The sequence below is a fragment of the Erpetoichthys calabaricus genome, chromosome 4, assembly GCF_900747795.2.
Source record: "Erpetoichthys calabaricus chromosome 4, fErpCal1.3, whole genome shotgun sequence".
NCBI classification, from domain to species: Eukaryota; Metazoa; Chordata; class Cladistia; order Polypteriformes; family Polypteridae; genus Erpetoichthys; species Erpetoichthys calabaricus.
In genome coordinates this window covers 63417477-63438477 of record NC_041397.2, presented here as the reverse complement: position 1 = coordinate 63438477, position 21001 = coordinate 63417477, and the positions used below count along the sequence as shown (strand labels likewise).

Sequence of the window (21001 nt, the reverse complement as noted above, 5' to 3'; positions counted from 1 at the left end):
TGTGACCAAGAGAGTGAGTTGGCGTATTAATATGCTGGATAAAATCAATTGAGTCCAATACTGATAAAAATTCATGAACCAAAGGCTTCGATTGACAACAAATGTGAATGTTAAAATCAAAAACAATAAATACTTTGTCATGGGAGATGGGTAATATCAGCCAGGAGATCAGTGAATTCCAATTCAAAACTTAGTTGGACCTTAGGTTTTGATTTCTGAATGGTCTTTTTTTTTTAATGTAAGCCTCTGTGAATGCCTGCCACATAAAACTGATTTTTACAAATATTATCGTAAGTGAATCTTTTTGATCGTCTATCACCTTTATTCAGAAGAGAGAAGAAAAAAGCACTAAACTCTTTTTTAATTGGTCATAATGGCTTAGTAAAAGTCTGTTTTTCATAATGTTCATATGTATATGTTCCTTTACAATTCTGTGGTCCTGTCCACACATACGTCTGAACTGAGCATTTTCCTGCCATTTGTAGCGTGAGGTGAGCACGGATTGAATGCAGAGCATTTTTCTGCTCATTGCAGTGAATCAGACCGTCCATACAGGCTTTCACCACTTTAGTTCGGTTGGATGCATGTTTGGATGGCATGAAAAAACGTCGCATACAGCTTTTTCTTGCCGTCAATTTCTACAAAAATCCCCATGAGTGATGTTATTCATTTAACATTCTGGAGGACCGTCTATGTCCCATGATCATGTGTGTAGAATTTTATTGTATGTATGTATATGTATGTTGTGGGGAACAGCCCGGACACAGACAGGCGGACAACGAAGGTTCGAACACCAACATGTTTATTCATTTTAACACAAATAAACAGCACACACACCCCAGTGCCGCAGCACCAATCACCCCAAAGTCCAGGCCTCTCACAATGCCTTTTCTCTCTACTGGTCCGTCTCTCCACTCCTCTCCTCCAAGCTCCGTCCTCTTCCACCCGACTCCAGCCATTGAATGGAGGGAGGCGGCCCCTTTTATACCCACCCGGATCTGCTTCTGGTGCCTCCCAATAAGTGCCTGCCTGCACTCCATGGTGTGGCGTAAGTGCCGGCTGTGCACCCGGAAGCACTCCAGGTGTCCCTGGTGGTCTTCCCTCCCAGCACTTCTGGGTACTCGGGCATCGGGGCGCCCCCTGGCGGTGACCACGGTCCCCTATAGGGTTGAGCTTCTAAGCTCTGTTCCTGTTGTCCCCAAAGCCACCAGGGAGGTCGCCCCTTTGTGGTCTGGAGGGAGGAGTAAGCCCTTCTCCGGTCCTTCTGGGCGTCCCAGCTGGGTACCACCCCCAGCCAACTGCCACAATGTGTATGTATATGTATGTGTATATTTGTGTATGTATATGTATGTGTATATATGTATATGTTTGTGTATATGTGTATGTTTATATGTACTCTTTCAGGGCTAATGTCGAGTTGACGATGATAATCGATTGTAAACTTTGACAAAACCAACCGTTACTTACATTTTAGCTGGAGACTCGTTGCTACAGGGAAAGTTAGATTCATTAGTTTGACCGAGATTTCCTGCACTTGAGTGAGTAGTAAGGTGCAAACAACGGTAAAAATGGCACTGACATTTGGCAAGAGGTCAAAGTGAATGCGTAAAGCAAAACACTCCATGGACAACGTTTTGCCTCTTCTCTCTGAACTGGACTATGACTTGTTGAACTCAAATTTTAATACAAGTGATTAAAAAATGAATGTGAGGTTCCAGCTTCAGCTGATTGGTCCCCAGCTAATTGTTGTACTGACAATGTTCGCCAGGGAGGACTGCCACTTAACAATGATAAGAGGTAGAAACCAAATTGTAATGCACTGTGACTTTGACCCAACCACGCAAAGACAGCCTGGCAGCAAGCCTGACGCATATTCTTGGCAAACTGGCAGCCACAGCATGCAACAACATGTTTTATGTTGATTTCTTTGTGAAACCATTGCTTTTCAGAAACTGTTTTTTGGAAAAAATATTCAGCCCTCAAAGAGTTAAGGATTTGCCAAATTGTCTACATTTGGAATTGAAGTGAAAGATGAATTTTAAATATAATATATATATATATATATATATATATATATATATATATATATATACACACACACACATAGATATATCTGCATACACTTCAGCAGTGTGGAGGACATTATTGGAAACTGGAAACAATTCAAGAGGGAGTTATGATTTGCCTGCAAGGCTATGAAGTAGGCCTGTAAACCAATAGACAGCCTTATAGTAATAACATGGCAGCACCACACAGGCTGCGGCTGCATGGGCTCGTGATAAAAACACGTTCTTTATAGTGATTTAATGTCACTGAACATGGAAATTCAGACATATATTCGTCTAAACCTTCTGTCATTGGGTACGGAACAGGATAAAGGACTAGTAAATCCAAATACCATGGTTCTACTGAAAGAATTTGGACTGCTACGGACGAGCGGTGAGGCCAGTCTAGCACCGATATTGTCTACCAGTGCTATCCGCACCTTGAGAACAAGACGGTGGCGGTGTATGCGTAAACGAAAGGGAAGTGTCTGCGGTGGGCTGAGCGTTAAGGCTAAAGCTAATCCATGCAGAACGCCACTACCATCGATCTTTGTGGCAAATATCCGCTCACTGGAGAATAAATTGGACCAAATTCTGTTGGATTTAACATCGAACCGCGAGATTAAGGATTGCTGTGCTTTTGTCTTTACGGAGTCCTGGCTCTCCGACTCCACAACCGACACTGCTATTAGCCTAGTGGGGCTAACGATCCATCGGGCAGACAGGAGCAGCAGTCTCAGCGGCAAAACACGGGGCGGAGGTATCATCGTCTACATAAACAACAGATGGTGTGTTGACTCAAAAACAATCCACACATGTTGCTCTCCGGACACTGAGTTTTTGATAGTTAAATGCCAGCCTTTTTATTTGCCACGGGAATTTTCCGTTGTACTTATAGTAGCTGTTTATATTTCCCCTGACACTGACACCAAGGCAGCCATTGACACACTCTGCCACTATATCAACGATTTGCAAACCATACATCCAGAGGGAGTAGTCATTGTTGCTGGGGATTTTAACCAGGCAAACATGAAGAGAGGTTTACCCCATTTTTACCAACATGTGGACTTTGCAACTCGATGAACCAATATATTGGATCATGTCTACACCAACATTAAAGGAGCATTCAAAGCATCCCCACGTCCCCATCTTGGCTCATCAGACCACATCTGTTATGCTAATCCCAGCATAGACCTGTGCTTATCAGATCAAAACCATCACTCAAACAGGTGAGGGTTTGGCCAGAAGAAGCCATGAATGCACTACAGGATTGTTTTGAGTGCACTGACTGGTCTGTGTTCAGTGAGGCAGCTACCACAGAATAAAGGATAGACATAAGTGAATATGCAGAGGCTGTGTCTGGCTACATAAATAAATGCATGGATGATGTCTGCGTCACCAAAAACATCATTGTCAGGGCAAACGATAAACCGTGGTTGACTGCTGAGGTGCGAGTTTTGCTGAAAGTAAGAAACTCTGCTGGTGACAGGAGAGCTGCAGTGCTTCGGATTGGAAAGCACTGAAGAAAGTGGTGAGAGCTGCGGAGAGGATCATTGGAGCCCTGTTGCCTAATGTACAAGACTTGGCAAAACAATGCTGTCTGGCCAGAGCTGTGCGGATTTCTAGAGACCCTACTTATCCTGCCTCTGAACTCTTTTCCCTCATGCCCTCAAGCAGAAGGTACCGCAGCCTGAAATGTAGACCTACCAGGTTTAAAAATAGTTTTTTTCCTACTGCTGTTCGTCTTTTAAATGAAGCATTTTAGTATTTTATTGTAGTCATTTTTAATTCAGAATTTTTTGTATTTTCAATTAGACTTTTATGCACTTTTAATTAGAAATATTTATGCACCTCTAATCAGAATCTTTCTGCACTTTTAATTAGAATGTAATTAATAAAAACACATAGTTAAAATCAATGTCTTGTGCATTGTATTTTCGTTCTGCGGCAAATCTTGGATGTTCTGCTGAATGACAAATAAAATTGAATTGAATTGAACAGATGCACATGTTATGTTGTTTTTTTTTTTCTTTTTCTAACATACCCCCACCCTACACCCACGGAAGCCTTTTTAATCCACCCTAAACACTCCAAAAGTGATTATCACAGCTTATTTATGGAGATCTAAAGTTCATTCAGTTTATTAAATAAGCCATATTGAAATTTTAACCTCTCAATGAAATGAGAGGTGACTTAAACAAAACCGTTTATTTTGGCTTTTAACATTAATTTGAAAACAGGCAAAAAGTACAAAATTTTAGAAGTGGCAATGATAAAATGAGTTCTATAGACAAAAGAGAGAGTTATCTCCTCTAGCATAACTTTTTGTATTCTAATAGAACCTTTGCTCTGACAAGATATTTTAATATTTCAATTGCACCTATTGCCTGGCCTCTTCCTATATTTGTGCATGAACAGTTTTTGTGTCCAGTATTGTCATTCTTTGAGTTTCTGTAACATTAATTGGTAGAAAAGTTTTTTTTTGTCCATAACAAAATCATCAGATAGCTGGACAGTGACACGGTTCGTTCTCATTAAGCAGACTCGGTCTTTTTCCCTTAACACATTTTTTAGTCCATATCTTGAATAATATACAGTTAGGTCCATAAATATTTGGACAGAGACAACTTTTTTCTAATTTTGGTTCTGTACATTACCACAATGAATTTTAAATGAAACAACTCGGATGCAGTTGAAGTGCAGACTTTCATCTTTAATTCAGTGGGATGAACAAAATGATTGCATAAAAATGTGAGGCAACTAAAGCATTTTTTTTAACACAATCCCTTCATTTCAGGGGCTCAAAAGTAATTGGACAATTGACTCGAAGTCTATTTCATGGGCAGGTGTGGGCAAGTCCAATCAACCTCTACCAGAATGATGGCAAGAAAAAAGTATGGAGAAGGCGTGGAACAGCTCATTATCCAAAGCATAGCACATCATCTGTAAAACATGGTGGGGGCAGTGTGATGGCTTGGGCGTGCATGGCTGCCAGTGGCACTGGGACACTAGTGTTTATTGATGATGTGACACAGGACAGAAGCAGCCGAATGAATTCTGAGGTGTTCAGAGACATACTGTCTGCTCAAATCCAGCTAAATACAGTCAAATTGATTGGGCGGCGTTTCATGATACAGATGGACAATGACCCAAAATATACAGCCAAAGCAACCCAGGGGTTTATTAAAGGAAAGAAGTGGAAAATTCTTGAATGGCCAAGTCAGTCACCTGATCTTAACCCAATTGAGCATGCATTTCACTTGTTGAAGACTGAACTTTGGACAGAAAGGCCCACAAACAAACAGCAACTGAAAGCCGCTGCAGTAAAGACCTGGCAGAGCATTAAAAAGCATTAAAATCTGGTGATGTCCATGAGTTCTAGACTTCAGGCTGTCATTGCCAGCAAAGGGTTTTCAACCAAGTATTGGAAATGAACATTTTATTTCCAGTTATTTAATTTTATCCAATTACTTTTGAGCCCCTGAAATGAAGGGATTGTGTTTAAAAAAAATGCTTTAGTTGCCTCACATTTTTATGCAATCATTTTGTTCAATCCACTGAATTAAAGCTGAAAGTCTGCACTTCAACTGCATCTGAGTTGTTTCATTTAAAATTCATTGTGGTAATGTACAGAACCAAAATTAGAAAAAAGTTGTCTCTGTCCAAATATTTATGGACCTAACTGTATGTAGTTGTAATTTGCAGGATTCAATAAGTATACAAAGTTCTGCTCTTCTTACAGTATTATGTGACTGTATTGCATGAGCTATGAGAGAGCATTAAAGATGTTAAGTGTTTACATATTAAGAAAATTAAAATTAAGGTTGATTAAGTAAGAGTGGTGCTAAATCTAAACTTGTGTACTTCCTTATATCTGGTATTGCTGTGAGACTCCAGTTCAGCTGTTAAACTGGATTAAAGTGTTTTTGAAAATTGAAGTGTAAAAACCTCTTATACTGTTTCAAATTTGAGCCATTGTCAGGTGTCAAACATTGGTGCTTTCTTTTTTTTATCATGGTTCTAACTTGCATGTTTTGTTCGAGACTGTGAGCTGTGAATGTGATTACTTCTTTTTTTTTTTCCTGCTTTGGTGGACTTTTTCTATTCTGATCCAGAGTCCTAAAGTTCAATAATTTTCCGCAAATAGATAGATAGATACTTTATTAATCCCAAGGGGAAATTCACATACTCCAGCAGCAGCATACTGATACAAAAAAAAAATTATTAAATTAAAGAGTAATACAAATGTAGGTAAAAACAGACAATAACTTTGAATAATGTCAACGTTTACTCCCCCCAGGTGGAATTGAAGAGTCGCATAGTGTGTGGGAGGAACGATCTCCTCAGTCTGTCAGTGGAGCAGGACATTGACAGCAGTCTGTCACTGAAGCTGCTCCTCTGTCTGGAGATGACACTTGGTCATGTCTAAGAGTGTCATGTGACTAGTTCTGTCTGGCAAGCTGGCTGCCCTTGCAGTTTAGTATAAGATTTGTTGCCCTGTGGTGAAGATGGCTGCAAAACTTATAAACTGCACCAAAGAGGAACAGCATTCTGTGTGCTCAGTGGGGATAAAGTTCTCTGTTGTAGAGTCTTCTATGAGTGGATTGAAATTTTCGAAAATGGCCATACTAGTGTGACGGATGCAGAGTGCTCCAGACATCCAGCTACATGTGGTGATGATGATGATGATGTGAAAGCAGCGGTACATCAGTGGCTACGCGCTCAACGAAAAACATTTTTTCCTGATGGCATTAAAAAGTTGGTACTGCGCTGGGAAAATTGCATCAAAAAGGAAAGTGACTATGCAGAAAAGTGAAGTCATTTGTTTTTGAAATTCTTAATAGAGTTAAAACAAAAGTGTGAAAACTTTTTGAACGTCCTTCACATAAAGAAATACTCCACCAAAAATTATTTTCTATATATTGTCATCCCATGTAATTTGTAGATATTGCTAAGAAGAATTTTTCATCCCCTGTTTTCATGCAGAATGCAAAGAAACAAGTTTGATATAATAGAAGACAATAGTGACTAATACTGTACAATAGCATATGATGGAGAAAAAGTTTCTCTTTACTTGTACCACAAAATCTACATGCCTATTATCCAGTCGTGTGCTCAAAACATGCAAAATGCTTTTTTTTTTTTCTGGCTAAAATATTGTTAAATACTCAAATATTTACATAATAATCAGTACACATCATAAACAGAATACCAAAAGAGTTCTTGAATTGACAATCTGCCTTACCCTCTCATTCTTTGGTCAAGAGTGCTGTCTTCAAATCCTCCACGCCTGTTTTTTTCTTTTCTTTTTTTTCCCCTCTCCACACCACCCCAGCCCCCCGAGAAACCTAAAGCAGCTAGTTTTAAGTTAGCAGAGATCCCCTTTTCTGATGTTAGTAAAACACATCCTGTCATAGTTGAAATTTGACAACTGATAGAGAACTAGATGGGCTTTATTCAAAAACTTCATGTAGTCCCACATTTTCAATAATCATTCTTTGAATATTGGCGAGTATCCATATTTCTATTCTTCATGCTGTCTGTGGGGTTTCAGAAACCTAAGAGATGTTTTTGGTAAACTTATTTCAAACATTTCAAGTATTGAGTGCTTCCAGATCCCTACCTCTTAATTTTACTTAAAATTTAAACTGTTTTAAAGTATCTTGATTTAAGTCTCTAATCTCCATTTTTTTTTTTTTTTTTTAAATTTAAACTACAGGGTATTTTGCGTTTTTTCTCATCTGTCTTGCTTCTTCTACTGATGTTTTCTGCTCGGTTCTCTTTATTTTGTAAATGGTTTTTGTCAAGTCCACTTAGCTGCAACACCATTCATATATTTAAAAAAAAAAAAAAAAAAAAAAGACACTTTCAAAAATTATAACCACCAGTTTATTTCTATCCTGTAATGATGACATACTATTTCATGTTTCTTTTGGTCCTATCATTGTGCATTCATCTTATGGTCTGGTGAGGGTCACTTCTTAACTAAGGATTTGGATTTCTCCTTTCCTCAACTTCACTGTTTATTGTTAAATTCTTGCCTTGCTTTACTCATTGTTGTTGCAAAAATTTTGGTAGGCAGGTGGTAATCTTAAGAAGTAATTATCTCTTACCATAAGTTCTTTTACAATCTTATTCTGTTTAGAATAATCAGCACTGATTCACATGCACAAAAACAGTTAAATCTATTGCCGTTTGAAGTAAGGAGGTTAGTGTGTTAATGGCCCCATTAACATTGAGCTATAACTATAACATCTGACCTTGAAAGAGGTTAGCAGCAGGTTTTTTCTTTCTTACAGTCCTCGTCATGTTTCTTGCATATTTATATTTTTTCCTCCACAGCATGGTTTTTAATGCTAAATAAGAATTGGGTGTCTGTTTTGATTTAATCATATTTATGTGCTGTTACTGCTTTTTAGAGATATGGCTGAGATTGAAGTGTTCTCTGTTTTGGATGCACTATTGCAGTTAGTGAGGTATGAGTGTCATATGTTGTTTGATTTAATGATTATCTTACTGATAACAAAAGGTAAATTCACTTGTTCCAGCAGCAACATAGGACACAAAAAGAATACTGCAAAATAGTATTAGAAGCAAAGTACAAAACATAATGTATGTGGTAGATAGAACTTAATTTATCCTTGGGGGAAATCTTGGCTTTTTAGAGAAACTCTTCAAATAAATAAATAGATAAATGGGTAGATAAGTAAATAAAAAATATATAGTTTACACAGACTTTGGTCTGAACATGCACAAGAATGATTATAAAGCAAGGAAAATAAAAGTTCTGACTTGGCTGTCACACTCCCAGTGAGGCATTATGCAGACATATTGCTGCTGTTATGTCCTCTGCTATAGCACGTCTTTATTTGAAAAAAGCAGTGTCAGATTGGGGTGAACGTGAATGCGACTTAGAGAATAAAACTGAATTAAAGAAAAGAAAAAAAAAATGCTAACCTTTACAAGTACCATAAATTTACACCGGCTGTTAAAGACTCAAATCAAATGTATGTTTTTATTCTATAATAGTAGGAGCAGCTCACTACTTAAAACGGAGGCATCTGGTATTGAACCACGAACGTCTTGATTATGAGTCAGCAGTTCTTACCAATGCGCCACCAAAGCAATCTTATTAAAGGCGTGTCAATGCCGCACCCTAACGCAAGTTCTTTTTCTGCAGTTATATTCTTGAATAAAAGCACACTTGTTTAGTTATACTTGTACCTTTTGTGAAAGTGTTTTGATATGTGGACTTGAGGCGTCAGACATTATATACTTCATGTCCACATTTTGTCAATTATTACTAAAACATGAAAAAGTTTGTTTTAACAAGTGTGTTTACATAGATTGTAGACACGAAACACACATGAAATGCATGTATTCCAAATAATGATATATTATTTACCCTTTACAACTCCAAGCAACTGACATGCAGGTAAACGGACTTGAGCTGAGAGAACATTATGCCCTTTCTGTGTTGGAGGGGGGATGGGATAGCAGACTGCCTGTGCTTATCGACGTATTTACAACACAATAGTTGCTGACGGAGATGTGTGAATGGATTTAAGGTGGGCTGGGTTTATGAGTTTTTTTGTATGCATTGGAAATTCTAGTGTTAATAGCATTTCGTATCTTTTCTCTGTTGTTGTTGTACATTGTTTTGACTAATAAGCATGTGCATGTGGTGTTGAAAAAGTCACAAAAACAGAAATTATTAAACATTCACAAAATAGCGGAAGTGTTTCAAGTATTTTCAATTTACGGAGTAGGAAGAACAGTGAACAATATAAAGCGTGATTTCGGCAAAATTGAAAAATGTGTCGAAAATGGAAACCACAGTCAGTACCTTCCAGCAGGACAATAATCCAGAACATACAGCAAAGGAAACTCTCAAATGGTTTTAGAGATAGAAAATCAAGTTGTGGCCCAGTCAATCACCCGACTTAAATCCAATTGAACATTTTGTAGAAGAACTAAAGATCAGGTTTCATAAGAAGGGCCCCCCGGACTTGTCAAGATTTAAAGACAATCACTTTAGAAGATTGGGTGAAAATTACACCTGAGTACTGAAGACGATTGGTTTGTTCATACAAGAAGCATCTTGAAGCTATTAATACAAACTAAGGCTTCTCCACCAAGTATTAAATTAGCATGTTCAATACGTTTTCCCTGCGTCGTCCACTTTATTAGACATATCTATCTATCTACTTTTATTTATGGCCATTAATGTTATGAATTCTTTGTGGATTTCTTGAGTTAATGAATGTGTGGTGAGAATTTCATGTGAACAGCCTCATTGGAAATTTATTTACTGAAAAAAATGTTGAGACGTTCAATACATTACTTATTTCCCCCACTGAATGTGTTAGTGTTTGCTGACTGATTTATTTCTATAAGATATGCATTAGATGTTTTCATTTAAGTCCCTTTTATTAGTATTTCGATGAAAGTGTAGATAGATGGGAGAAGATGGATGCAGGGATTTCCTGGGCTGGTACATAAATAATACAGTAAGTCACTATTGCGTGGATGTTAATTAGATATGGTGTAATCAGACCTCTCATTTGCTTACTAGGAAGAGCATTACAGTTAAAGTCGTAGACCTGGATAAAATAAAATATTAAATATGCATCGTGTGAATTGTCACTATAGAATAACAAAGTTTGTAGTAAATGTTCTTGCATAATGTTTACTGTAAGCCGGATGTTTCTCCTTTTATCCAAATTAAACCAAGGAACAAGATAAGTATTTGACTGATGATTGCAAATCAGAAGCAAGTAAACTCTTTAGTGCTGGTGTATTGGCCACACAGATGTGCCTTGAGCAACAAAGTACAGCCAAGAAATCAAGCCCTTACTGACTGTACTACAGAAAGGATCTTTGCAAGCAATGCATGAAAAAACTGTCAATAAAGATAAAAATGTTTGTTTGAGGGATCAGTCAACGGCATCAGAGATTAATCTTTATCTCTGAAAATCTCTTATCCCAAAAAGCACAGAGCTGCTGGTTTTCTGTACTAGCAATAGAAGGTGTTTTCTGTTACTGGAAAAAGCAGCACAGGTTTACCCTTGTGCCTCTTGTACAAGTGTGGAAAGTGAGCGTTTGTTCAGTACAGCAGTACACATTATGAATGGCAGTAGGAACAGACTGTATTCAAAAAATGCAGAGATGCTTACATTCTTCAATAAGAATCTTTCCTTTGTTTAATGAAGAATACTTTAGTTAACTAAAGAGTTCAATAAGGCTGTCTTGTTTTCTTCTTGCCATGGTAGATTGCTACCTTATTAAATATCTAGTTGAACATTTTATTTTATTAGAAATTTGGAATATGATTAAGACAAGGCTTTTGTTTTAAGTTTGTTTTTATTCCATTATGTTTGTATTATGAGTAAATGTTCTGTGTGTATACAGTGTTTTTTCAGAAGCTGTTTAAGTGAGTATTATACAGTGTATAAAAGGTTTTATATCAAGTCAGTAAAATATTGTGCAACATTTGGTTTTGTAAATAAAAATTAAATAAGAGATGTGGTCTAAATTTTATAGAAAAAATTAGACAAAAAAACTAACTTTTTTTTATGGAATATGAAGTTTATTCGTGTCTGGTGTTACTGAGGCTTCAATAAAAATGAAGTTGAGATCGACTGATCTTAATGACATGTAATTGGAGATTAGTATCGGTTACAAAAACCCTAATCGGAGCATCCCTACTTAAGAATAATTTTATATTTCAATTTCAATATTTTTCAAATTCTGTTTTTATTAGGAAGTTTTTTTTATCTTAAAGCAAAGCATAAAGTAGGTTTGTCTGTCTCTCATCCTGATTTGCACATGCTCAAGGTGTTATTTGTTAGCTGTATTTTTTGGAGTTGGTTGAAAGAGGGTTGTTTAACTTCTTATGAGGCGATTTAGCCTAGTTCATTTTGAGTACTTTGTGCAAGGCACTGACTAGTGTTTGTGCTCATGGCCCTAAACCAAAAAAATGACAAGTTTGACACCACCTCTTACTACATATTTATTGTTGCATATATGTTCATTATTTTTTATGTAAATGGGTAGTGATGGGCTTCATGCATTTTTGTCTGAAATGTTCTCTGCAGCGGAAATGCTGTGCGCAATTGTCCGAAAGCTGGTTTTACCAAAAAATTTTTTTTTTTTAATTCCCTATTTTATATTTTGTTTCAGCCTGTAATTTTATCAGCAGGTGTGTTTTAGGTATAGTTTGTATCTTCCCTTTATTCTATTCAAGAGTTGTAAAATTATTTTCACTTTTTTCCTCCCAACCCCCACACCTCCCAGGAATTTTCCTGGAATTTTTGGTAACCAACAGCAGCATTATTTAGAAGTTATTAAGCGTATGTTGGCCCAGTGTATGCAGGATCAAGAAAATCCACAGGTGAGATTTACATTCTGCTTCAAAGTATTAATGATGTTAACCATTACTTTTGTTTACTCTCGTAACCAACAAAGGCTTTTTCATTTGCCCTTTTGAGGTGGAGTATGGAGGTCAGTTTGTCTTTAAAATAAGTTGTGCATTTCACAAAATTTATTGCAAAGGAGCTATATAAGATTTTTTTAACACAAATATCAAAGTTTGATCTTTATAATGATAAACAGTGCAAAACACTAAATATACAAATTATTCCACATTTGTGCTCTTTGAAAATGACTAAGATTTTTAATAGGCAATTTTAATGTAACAGCTGTGTGAATTTGTGCTATGAAAACAGTGTATTCTTTCCATCAAATTTATCAAATTGGCATAGCAGTGGTTTGAGCATACTGTAGAAAAATCATTTTACTTAATGAGGTGTATTGTTACATTGGCAAGTTAAAGAACCAGGTAAATTGAATTTTTAGTTAGTTTTTGTCACTAAAATTATGCAGTCAAGATCATATACCTGTATTATTGTCAAAATGATGAGGCAGATTAAAGCATTTTGTATTGATGTTGTCTGTGAAAGGTACTGTATAAACAAAGATTGACATTTAGCAGTAATGGATTCAAAACTCTTTTAGGAGGGCCCTATCAAAGTATACACGTTTTTGTTGCTTTTTTTTTTTTACTCCCAGATGCAAATGTGTGATACGTGCCCAAAAGCATACACATTCTAAAGTCCAAAAACATATAGTGATCGTGATGTATGGCTTTAAGTACAAAAAAAGAAATTCAAGACCTGCATTGTTGCTATGCACTTTTGAAATCATGCAGCCTGTGTTTTTGCATGTTTTTTTTTTTTTGTTTTTTTTAAAGCAACCCCATCCTTGTCTAAGAGAGAAAATCTGACATGTATAGAAAGAATGACAATTAAATAGGATAAGTAACATTTTACCAGAAATTGAGAGTCCACTGTAAAAAGATGACCTTATAGTCAGCAATCAGTGAAAATTTACAATTCCAGTTATTGTTAACTAATTGTGGCTTTAGTTCTGCTCTAAGTAGTAACTGAAATAGTGTGTTGTAACACATTTTCATTTTTAGAGGTTGCTAATAAAGTTTTTTCCCAGGTAACCAACACTAATTTTGTTTTCCAAGATTCGAACCCTGGCAGCAAGAGCTGCAGCCTCGTTTGTTCTGTCCCATGAGAATAATACCTTGCTGCACAAGCACTTTGCTGAGCTACTTCCCGGAATTCTCCAGGTAAAGACTGCATGACATATTAGTGTTGCATAAAAACTTGGAACTCCCTGTACTAGCATACACAAATATGAAATTGTTTTAAATTTTCAATTTAAGCAAATTACTTATGTTGAATTCCATTTTCTGTTTTTCTATGCTTTCGAGTATGCATATACAGTATATAGATATGAATGTGCTAAATGTATTTAAATTAATTTGCATTTAAAAATGCAAAGATTATTCGTAGAAGAAAAAAAAAAACCTTTTGATTTCATAGCTCACATACTGTGTTAGGTCCTACTCCTTCTTGAAGAACTTTTTGCACTTTTGGAATTTCAATATCCTTATTTGACAATGCTGGCATACATTCATTTACAGCAGGTCATGCAGTTTTGGGGGAAGGATTTTTATTAAAGTTGAAAAAAAAAATGTCCCCATGCCACTTACAGTAGCAGTCTATAAGCGCAACAGTCTGTCTTCTGAAATAGAAGCAATCTCTCCCTTTATGTTGGCAAAACCAAGGAGGTAGCCTTGAAATTAGGAAGCAGAAGGTGTACAACACACCTGTTTATATCAGATTAGCTGTCCCCCACGGCTCCGCCTGCGTAGAAGTAAAACAGGACAGCAAGGAGGGCCCTGCCTGGCTCCCTACTCCTGACGCCCTGCTTTCCCCTTCCCTCGGCCCGCAGCTTCTGTTTTGGATTAGTGAGAATATATCGCTCCTGCAAGCAAACTATGATTCTTAGTGCGATTTGAGAATTTGCTAAATCATGTTCAAGCAAATTCTAGAAAAAAAGTACGATCTAAATTTAAGTAGTTTTCTCATTCGCTAGCTAAATGGATGTACTATACGCCCCGAGGCTGGCACATGAGTGAGGAGGTCCCCACCCCCCTCGGTATGCTGCGTCTCTCTCAGATTCATGCAAATAAATCGGCAATGCAAGCGAACTATGATACTTAGCGCGATGAGAGAGGTTGCAAAATCAACCGGAATATTCAAGAAAATTATAGAAAAAAACCCGATCTAAATCCGTTAAGTTCTTTTGTGAAAAGTGGACAGACAGACAGATGTTGGATTTTATGTATATATAGAGAGATGGGATTCTTATAGTCAGAGCACATCAGTACACAAGCAGTACAAAAGGGGGTGCAGCACACTATCCACAAATTCTTAATGTGAAATATTGAAGATGTCACTGGTTTTTAAAACATACTCTGAAATTCCATCAGAACTGAATACCTTGTGGACAATAACTAGTTTAAATATTTTCTTTACACTCTGTGCAGAAACAAAGTATAAATCATGTTCAGCTGCAGGCAATCGAATCACTTGCTGCTCATTTTGATCAAAACGGGCATTGAAAGCATCAAGTTGAATTGGAATGGAAAATGAGATTACATTAGATTTCAGTTTGTAATCCATAAACATCCCTAATCCCTGCCAAATTTTACATAAATTTGTTGCAGTTGCCATCTCTAGTTTATTCCCATACTAACGTTTAGCCACTTTAATTGCTTTTCTGAGATCATGTCTGCATTTATTTTGTTTTTCCATACAATGCATGCCAGGAAATTCCTTATTCTAGAGACAATCCACAGTTTGTTATTAGTTAATACGGTGGTCAATGTTGTATGCAGTTAACCTCAGATTTTTTGACTAATCCCATTTATGTCTGCATACTCATCCAGATCTGATGAGAAGACTCTAAACGCATTACAGTTCACAGAATCAAAGTAGTCTTGGACTTTTTACACTTTTTTTTTTCTTGAGTCCAGCACTGTATCATTTTTCTTGTTGGTGTCTCATGTGTCAGTCTCTTGTAAGCTGTCAGCAGTAGTGTTGACTCATGATAAGGCTATCTAAAGTGTGGAATGCAGTATAAGGTAGTAAGTGTGTTCTGTATTTAATCCTATCCATCTTTACATCTGTCTGTCTATCTATCCATCCATCCATCAGTGGGATGTCGTAATCCAGAATATTAGCACCCGTCATGGGGAAGGTGATGTGCTGGTGATAGTAAGAGAGAGCATTTCTCAAAATAGCTTTTTAAATGCCTTCAGTAACAATTACAATCCCTCAGAATATACACTGCTATACTCTGTAATGTTCAGATCATTCAGCACATTGTTTGTATTGGTTTGCAGAGGAATATAAACAGCAACCACAACTGAAAACTCTCTCAGAAAATAACACTTGATCAATATTTTATGAGGTGAACAGTTTTTAATATTCACACCACACATTGTTTACCTTAACACACACATCCCCTCCTTTTGCTCTTACCCAACAGTTTAGTCCAATCTTTACAAAAGACAGAAAAGTTAACCTGCTTGAATTACAGCGTCGACGGTGTTTTAGCAGTTAGTCATATTTACAAAACAACAAATACAGCAGTATCTGATGCATCTCTGTGTAGCCGGTCTTGCTTGTACATCATATGGCCTATTTTATTATTCAGGGACTGTACGGTGGCTAGAAAAAATTCTGTGTAGTTAAGTTTGTTTGTCACAGTGTGTTACTCTGACTTGGCTGTTCCCCCTTATCCTTCCTTCCTAGCTCTGTTTGTCCATCTTAGTTGAATTATGCCAGTTATGTCATCTGAGAATGGCTGATGACAGCAGGTTTTTTTTTTTTTTTTTTTTTGACAAAAAGTCAATTTGGGTATAAAAGGTTTGTCAATCATAATTAAAAGTGATTATAAATGAATGCAGAAATAACAAAATCATGAACAGTTACACGCAAAAAAAAAACAAATCTTTGGGGGAAACGCACAACATGTTGCTACTCTCCACTGCCATGAGTCCTATTCATCTTAGGACTATGAAGCAATGCAGAGAATGGTGGAGGCAGCTAGCAATATTACTGTTATACAAATCCTGATCAGACAGGAGCTGTAGAACACATATTGCCTTAAAAATAAGTTTTGATAAACCTCACAGTCATTCTGCACAATCACCCTCTCCTTGATTCTAATGAATGGCCCAGGATCATTAGGACTCACACATATAAGCTCTCTCTGAATTTATAGATGTATGTCAGAAGGCTACTCGTCAACTGCTCATCCTGACAAGTAAATGAGTATTTGTTGTATATACTGTCAAGTGTTCCATTTGCGTGAGGTTATATTTTCATAGACTCTCTTTGGTATTTTACTGCTCTGTCTTGACTGTAGGAGACAGTACAATTAAATTCTTACTTGCATAAGTACACATGGGAATTAAACTTAAACATAAATATTTATTTTGAAGACAATAGCACATGCTGCACTGATTTGGGTAAACTAAGGTTTGAAAGTAAAAATTGTATCTACTTTGAAAGCAACTGGAATTTTCTTACATGGGCTTAGCTGTTACCCGTGTGTAAAACTATATTGTTTCTGAGTGACATGCTTATTCGTTGGATTCAATAGAACAAAAGAAATAAATTACTGTGGTCAATTTGCATGTTTGTCTACTTAAATTTGGGTTATAAGTGTGTCTTGGTTTTTTCAGTGTGTTTTATTACAGGTGTTTTTATGAAGTAAAGCATGAAGGAATGGCAGTTTATTGTGTATTAATATGGACTTGTAGCCTGATTTATTTCTTTATTTTAAAGGCAGTCAATGACTCCTGTTATCAAAATGATGACTCTGTGCTAAAGTCTTTAGTGGAAATTGCTGATACTGCTCCCAAATATTTACGGCCACACTTAGAAGCTACGCTACAGCTCAGTCTCAAGGTGGGTGCTTTCAGATTACCTCAGCTGTTGTATGTGTGATTACAGCTTGAAATTGACCAAATGTTTTTATTTCCAGCTATGTGGTGATACTATCCTAACAAACATGCAGCGCCAGCTTGCTTTGGAGGTGATAGTTACCCTTTCTGAGACTGCCTCTCCCATGCTGAGAAAGCATACAAATATTCTTGCACAGAGTAGTAAGTATTAACTACTTCTCCAAAAAAATTGCTTTACTTTGAATACAAACACTAATTTATTAAGCACTATTAATGTCAATGTTATTTTCTCAGGGTCAGCCCCTAAAAACTGTCTTTTCTTCTATAATGAATATTCTGAAATTGTTTTGATGATGGTTTAGACTTGGTTTTCTAACCTTTACCAGTAATGAAAAGTAGCCATGAATGGTTACAGCTGCTGCTTCTGTACTTGCTCAACACTTGATTATGAGCAAAGCTTACACAAAATAAACAGTTTTGAGAGGTATGTCTTTTGGAGCTGAGCAATACTTTTTTATATCTTGATATTCTGGTATTTATTAGGTCATTCAGCATCTTACTCTCATTCATGTCAATTGGACTATGCTATTCAGAAACACCTTGTGTTATGCCTTTTATGTTATGAAAATTAGATTGTTACAGATTTGTCACATGATAGGCGATATATATGGAGTAAACAAAAAATGCAGGGTGTTAGCAGGATGAGCAGGTTAATTTTTCACTTTGTGAGATGTTGTATCTAGCTTTGCATTTGTGGGATATGTTACTACAAGGGGGCTCCGCGCCCTGCTCGCTTCGCTCGCCTACCCCCGGCGTTTTGAACCCGTGCCCGCCGGGCAGCCATGTGGGAGGATGACGCATGTTTAATGCGGAGCGTTCGCCCGTGTCACTCTGGGGCCCCCCACTGTTAATACGGAGCTCCAGCTGTACTATTATGCGGTGCATTGTGGACTACTGCGGACACCGTAGTGTTTCTCATTGCAGTTTGTATCTCGGTCAGTCGAGCTTTTGTTTTTGAAGCTTTTGAATTCCGGTCTTCATCATCTGTAACTTGCTGTCAATGTGTTTAACCCCCTCGTTTAACCTGTGTATGACGTTGTACTTTTCTTTGTACTCGGTCTTTCATTTCTGATGTCGCTTTATTCTGCTTTTGTTTTAATGACATCTGGTCCGCGGTGAACATATTTTCCCTTTTTCGAGTAATATGGATTTTCATTTTTTGGCGATATTGTGATGTTTAACGTACTGTTAATAAGGCATCACTGTAATGTGATTCACCTATGCGGTATAGTTCATGCCTGCTTTGCTTCCGCAGTTTGAGACGTGCGCTGCATGCGTCCACTTTAATTGTATCTGTCCATTTGGGCTCGTTTCTGTACCTGTGTTAGTCGAGCTGTTTGTTTTTGGAGCCGAGACAGTTTTTCTTCTGCGGTTTCAGAAGCGCGTTGTAGGCGCTTATGTTTATTGTTTTTTTTTCATGCGGGGTCGTCTGTGTGGTTCCGTTACTCGAGGCGTATCGTTTTGCAGCCGTGATGGTGAATTCATGACTGCTCCGTTCTTTGTCGTTAGTAATATGGATAAGTAATAAGGATGATCACACTCACTGTTAATATGGAGCGTTTTCTGTGGTTGTACGGTTAATAGTGCATCACTGTAATGAGATTCACCTATGATGTAAATTTTTTACGTGTTCAGATGACGTACGTTTAATACGGAGCTTTTGTTTTTTCTTATTATTACCCATCAGGTGTTGTGTCTGTGTTATCTGTGGGTGCCCTGTTAAGATCGTATCACTGTAATGTGATTCTAATATGTATTTTGGTCCGTTTTCTTGTTGGTTATGTATGACGGCGGGTGTCCGCGTCCGGTTTTTTAGAAGTTTGTGGATACTGCTGTGTAGTGGGACTCCGTAGTCTGTGACGTTTTACTGTGGTGCGGGGGGGTGACTACTCTTTGTCCGTACAATCTCGGGCGTGATTTGTGAACCTTTGTGGACTCCGAAGTATGTCCCGTTTCACTGTTAGGCGGGGATAATGTGATTCAAATATGTTGTTTTGTCCGTATGTGTGGCTTTCGTTTTTGAGCCGTAATCTCGGTCTCGATGGGAGACCCTGTGTGGAGTCCGTAGTCTGTCCCGTTTCACTTTTGGGCGTGTGTCTGACTCCTCTTTTTTGTGTGCTTATAGGCTTTGTGTGGCGCATGCGTGTGACTCCTCTGTGTTGTGTGCTATGGGCGCGTTGTCATTTCTTATTTGTGTTAGTGGAGGGGTGGTTTGTGTCTCATTTCCTATTTATGTTAGTGTGTGGACTCTGTAGTCTGTCCCGTTTCACTGTGGGGCGTGGGTCTGAATCCTCTTTTTTGTGTGCTATGGGCTTTGTGTGGAGCCTGCGTCTAACTTCTTTTTTTTGTGTGTGCTATGGGCGCGTTGCCTCATTTCTGTTAGTGGGCGCACCATATCTCGTGCGATTTCCGTTGGTTGGAAGGGGGGCTTTATGTGGCACCTGCGCACTATATTTTTTGCGTCCACGGGCATGTCCCTGCGTCCATATCCGTTTTACCATTCTCGTTTAGTAATATGGATAGTACTAATAGTAATATCTTATATATGCTGAGTGCAGTTTGATGTCAGTGTCTCCAATTCAACAATCAGCACATGATATATCAGTGAAGTCTTTGTTTTGAAGCCTTCGTTAGCCAAAATGACCAAAGCAGCTGAAGGTTGTTAAATGCCATTGTAAAATTTGTAACCGGGTGCTGTGGTGAGATGACCACTAATACATTTAGCATCAAGAAAAAGACGACAACAGAAAAAAATTAGTCTTGTGCACACACTGAAATACCATAATGTTGGTCTGTTTCTTCGCCCCAAACCCCCTTTCTAATAGGTGCCCAGGGGTCCTTAATGTTAAAAGCTTTCATGCATTGTCTCAACATCAACAAAGTAGCGGTTGCCTAAGAGGAAAGCATTTTGCAATGACCTTCTGAATCTTCCAGTTAAGAACCAAATGAAAACCCAAACTTGAACAGTGCATTTAAAGATAATTGTCTGAAAGTGATCCCTGAAAATAATCCTTGCCAATATGCTCTGCAACCTTGTTAAAAACATTATAAATTAAGGCTTTTTGCATCTATTTGTGCCGGGCTTCACCAAGTAGTAGGAAACTGATGCAGTGATTTTTTTATGGCACAGTTTTTTCTGTGTGTGTGCATCCTTACATTTATACATATACAGCAAGGCCTGCAAAATTTTAAAATCTCTGATTGCCCATCAGGCTGGCACTCTTCAGATTTTGGTAATCTGAAAAGAATTGAACTTGCCCAGACAAAAAGACAATTTCTTAATGTAGAAAGTCGGGCATAGTAAAAAAAAAATATATATATATATCAAAAACACTTATTTTTACAAGCACAAATAGCAACACTCATACATAAATGATTCAACAATCATCAATATCAATCAATGTAAATATGCCTCCGGATCTATCTGAATTGAAGCTTGTATGAATGATACAATGAATTTGAACATGAATCAGTCTGTGTCAGTGTGTTCCACTCGACATTGAGGGCACAACTTCATCAGCTTCCTCACTTGGCTTCTGTGCATTAGTCTCTGCTCTTTGATCTT

The 21001-nt window shown here is 37.5% G+C and overlaps 1 protein-coding gene across 1 annotated transcript in view; it reads left to right on the top strand.

Annotated features, from left to right (window-relative positions):
- The window catches only part of kpnb3 (karyopherin (importin) beta 3), a 110813-nt gene that overhangs the window by 44867 nt on the left and 44945 nt on the right, over positions 1-21001 (top strand). The window contains exons 5-8 of the mRNA XM_028799540.2: positions 12342-12438; positions 13579-13683; positions 17258-17380; positions 17457-17577. Coding sequence (XP_028655373.1) covers positions 12342-12438; positions 13579-13683; positions 17258-17380; positions 17457-17577 — 446 coding nt within the window. The remainder of the gene's footprint in view (positions 1-12341; positions 12439-13578; positions 13684-17257; positions 17381-17456; positions 17578-21001) is intronic.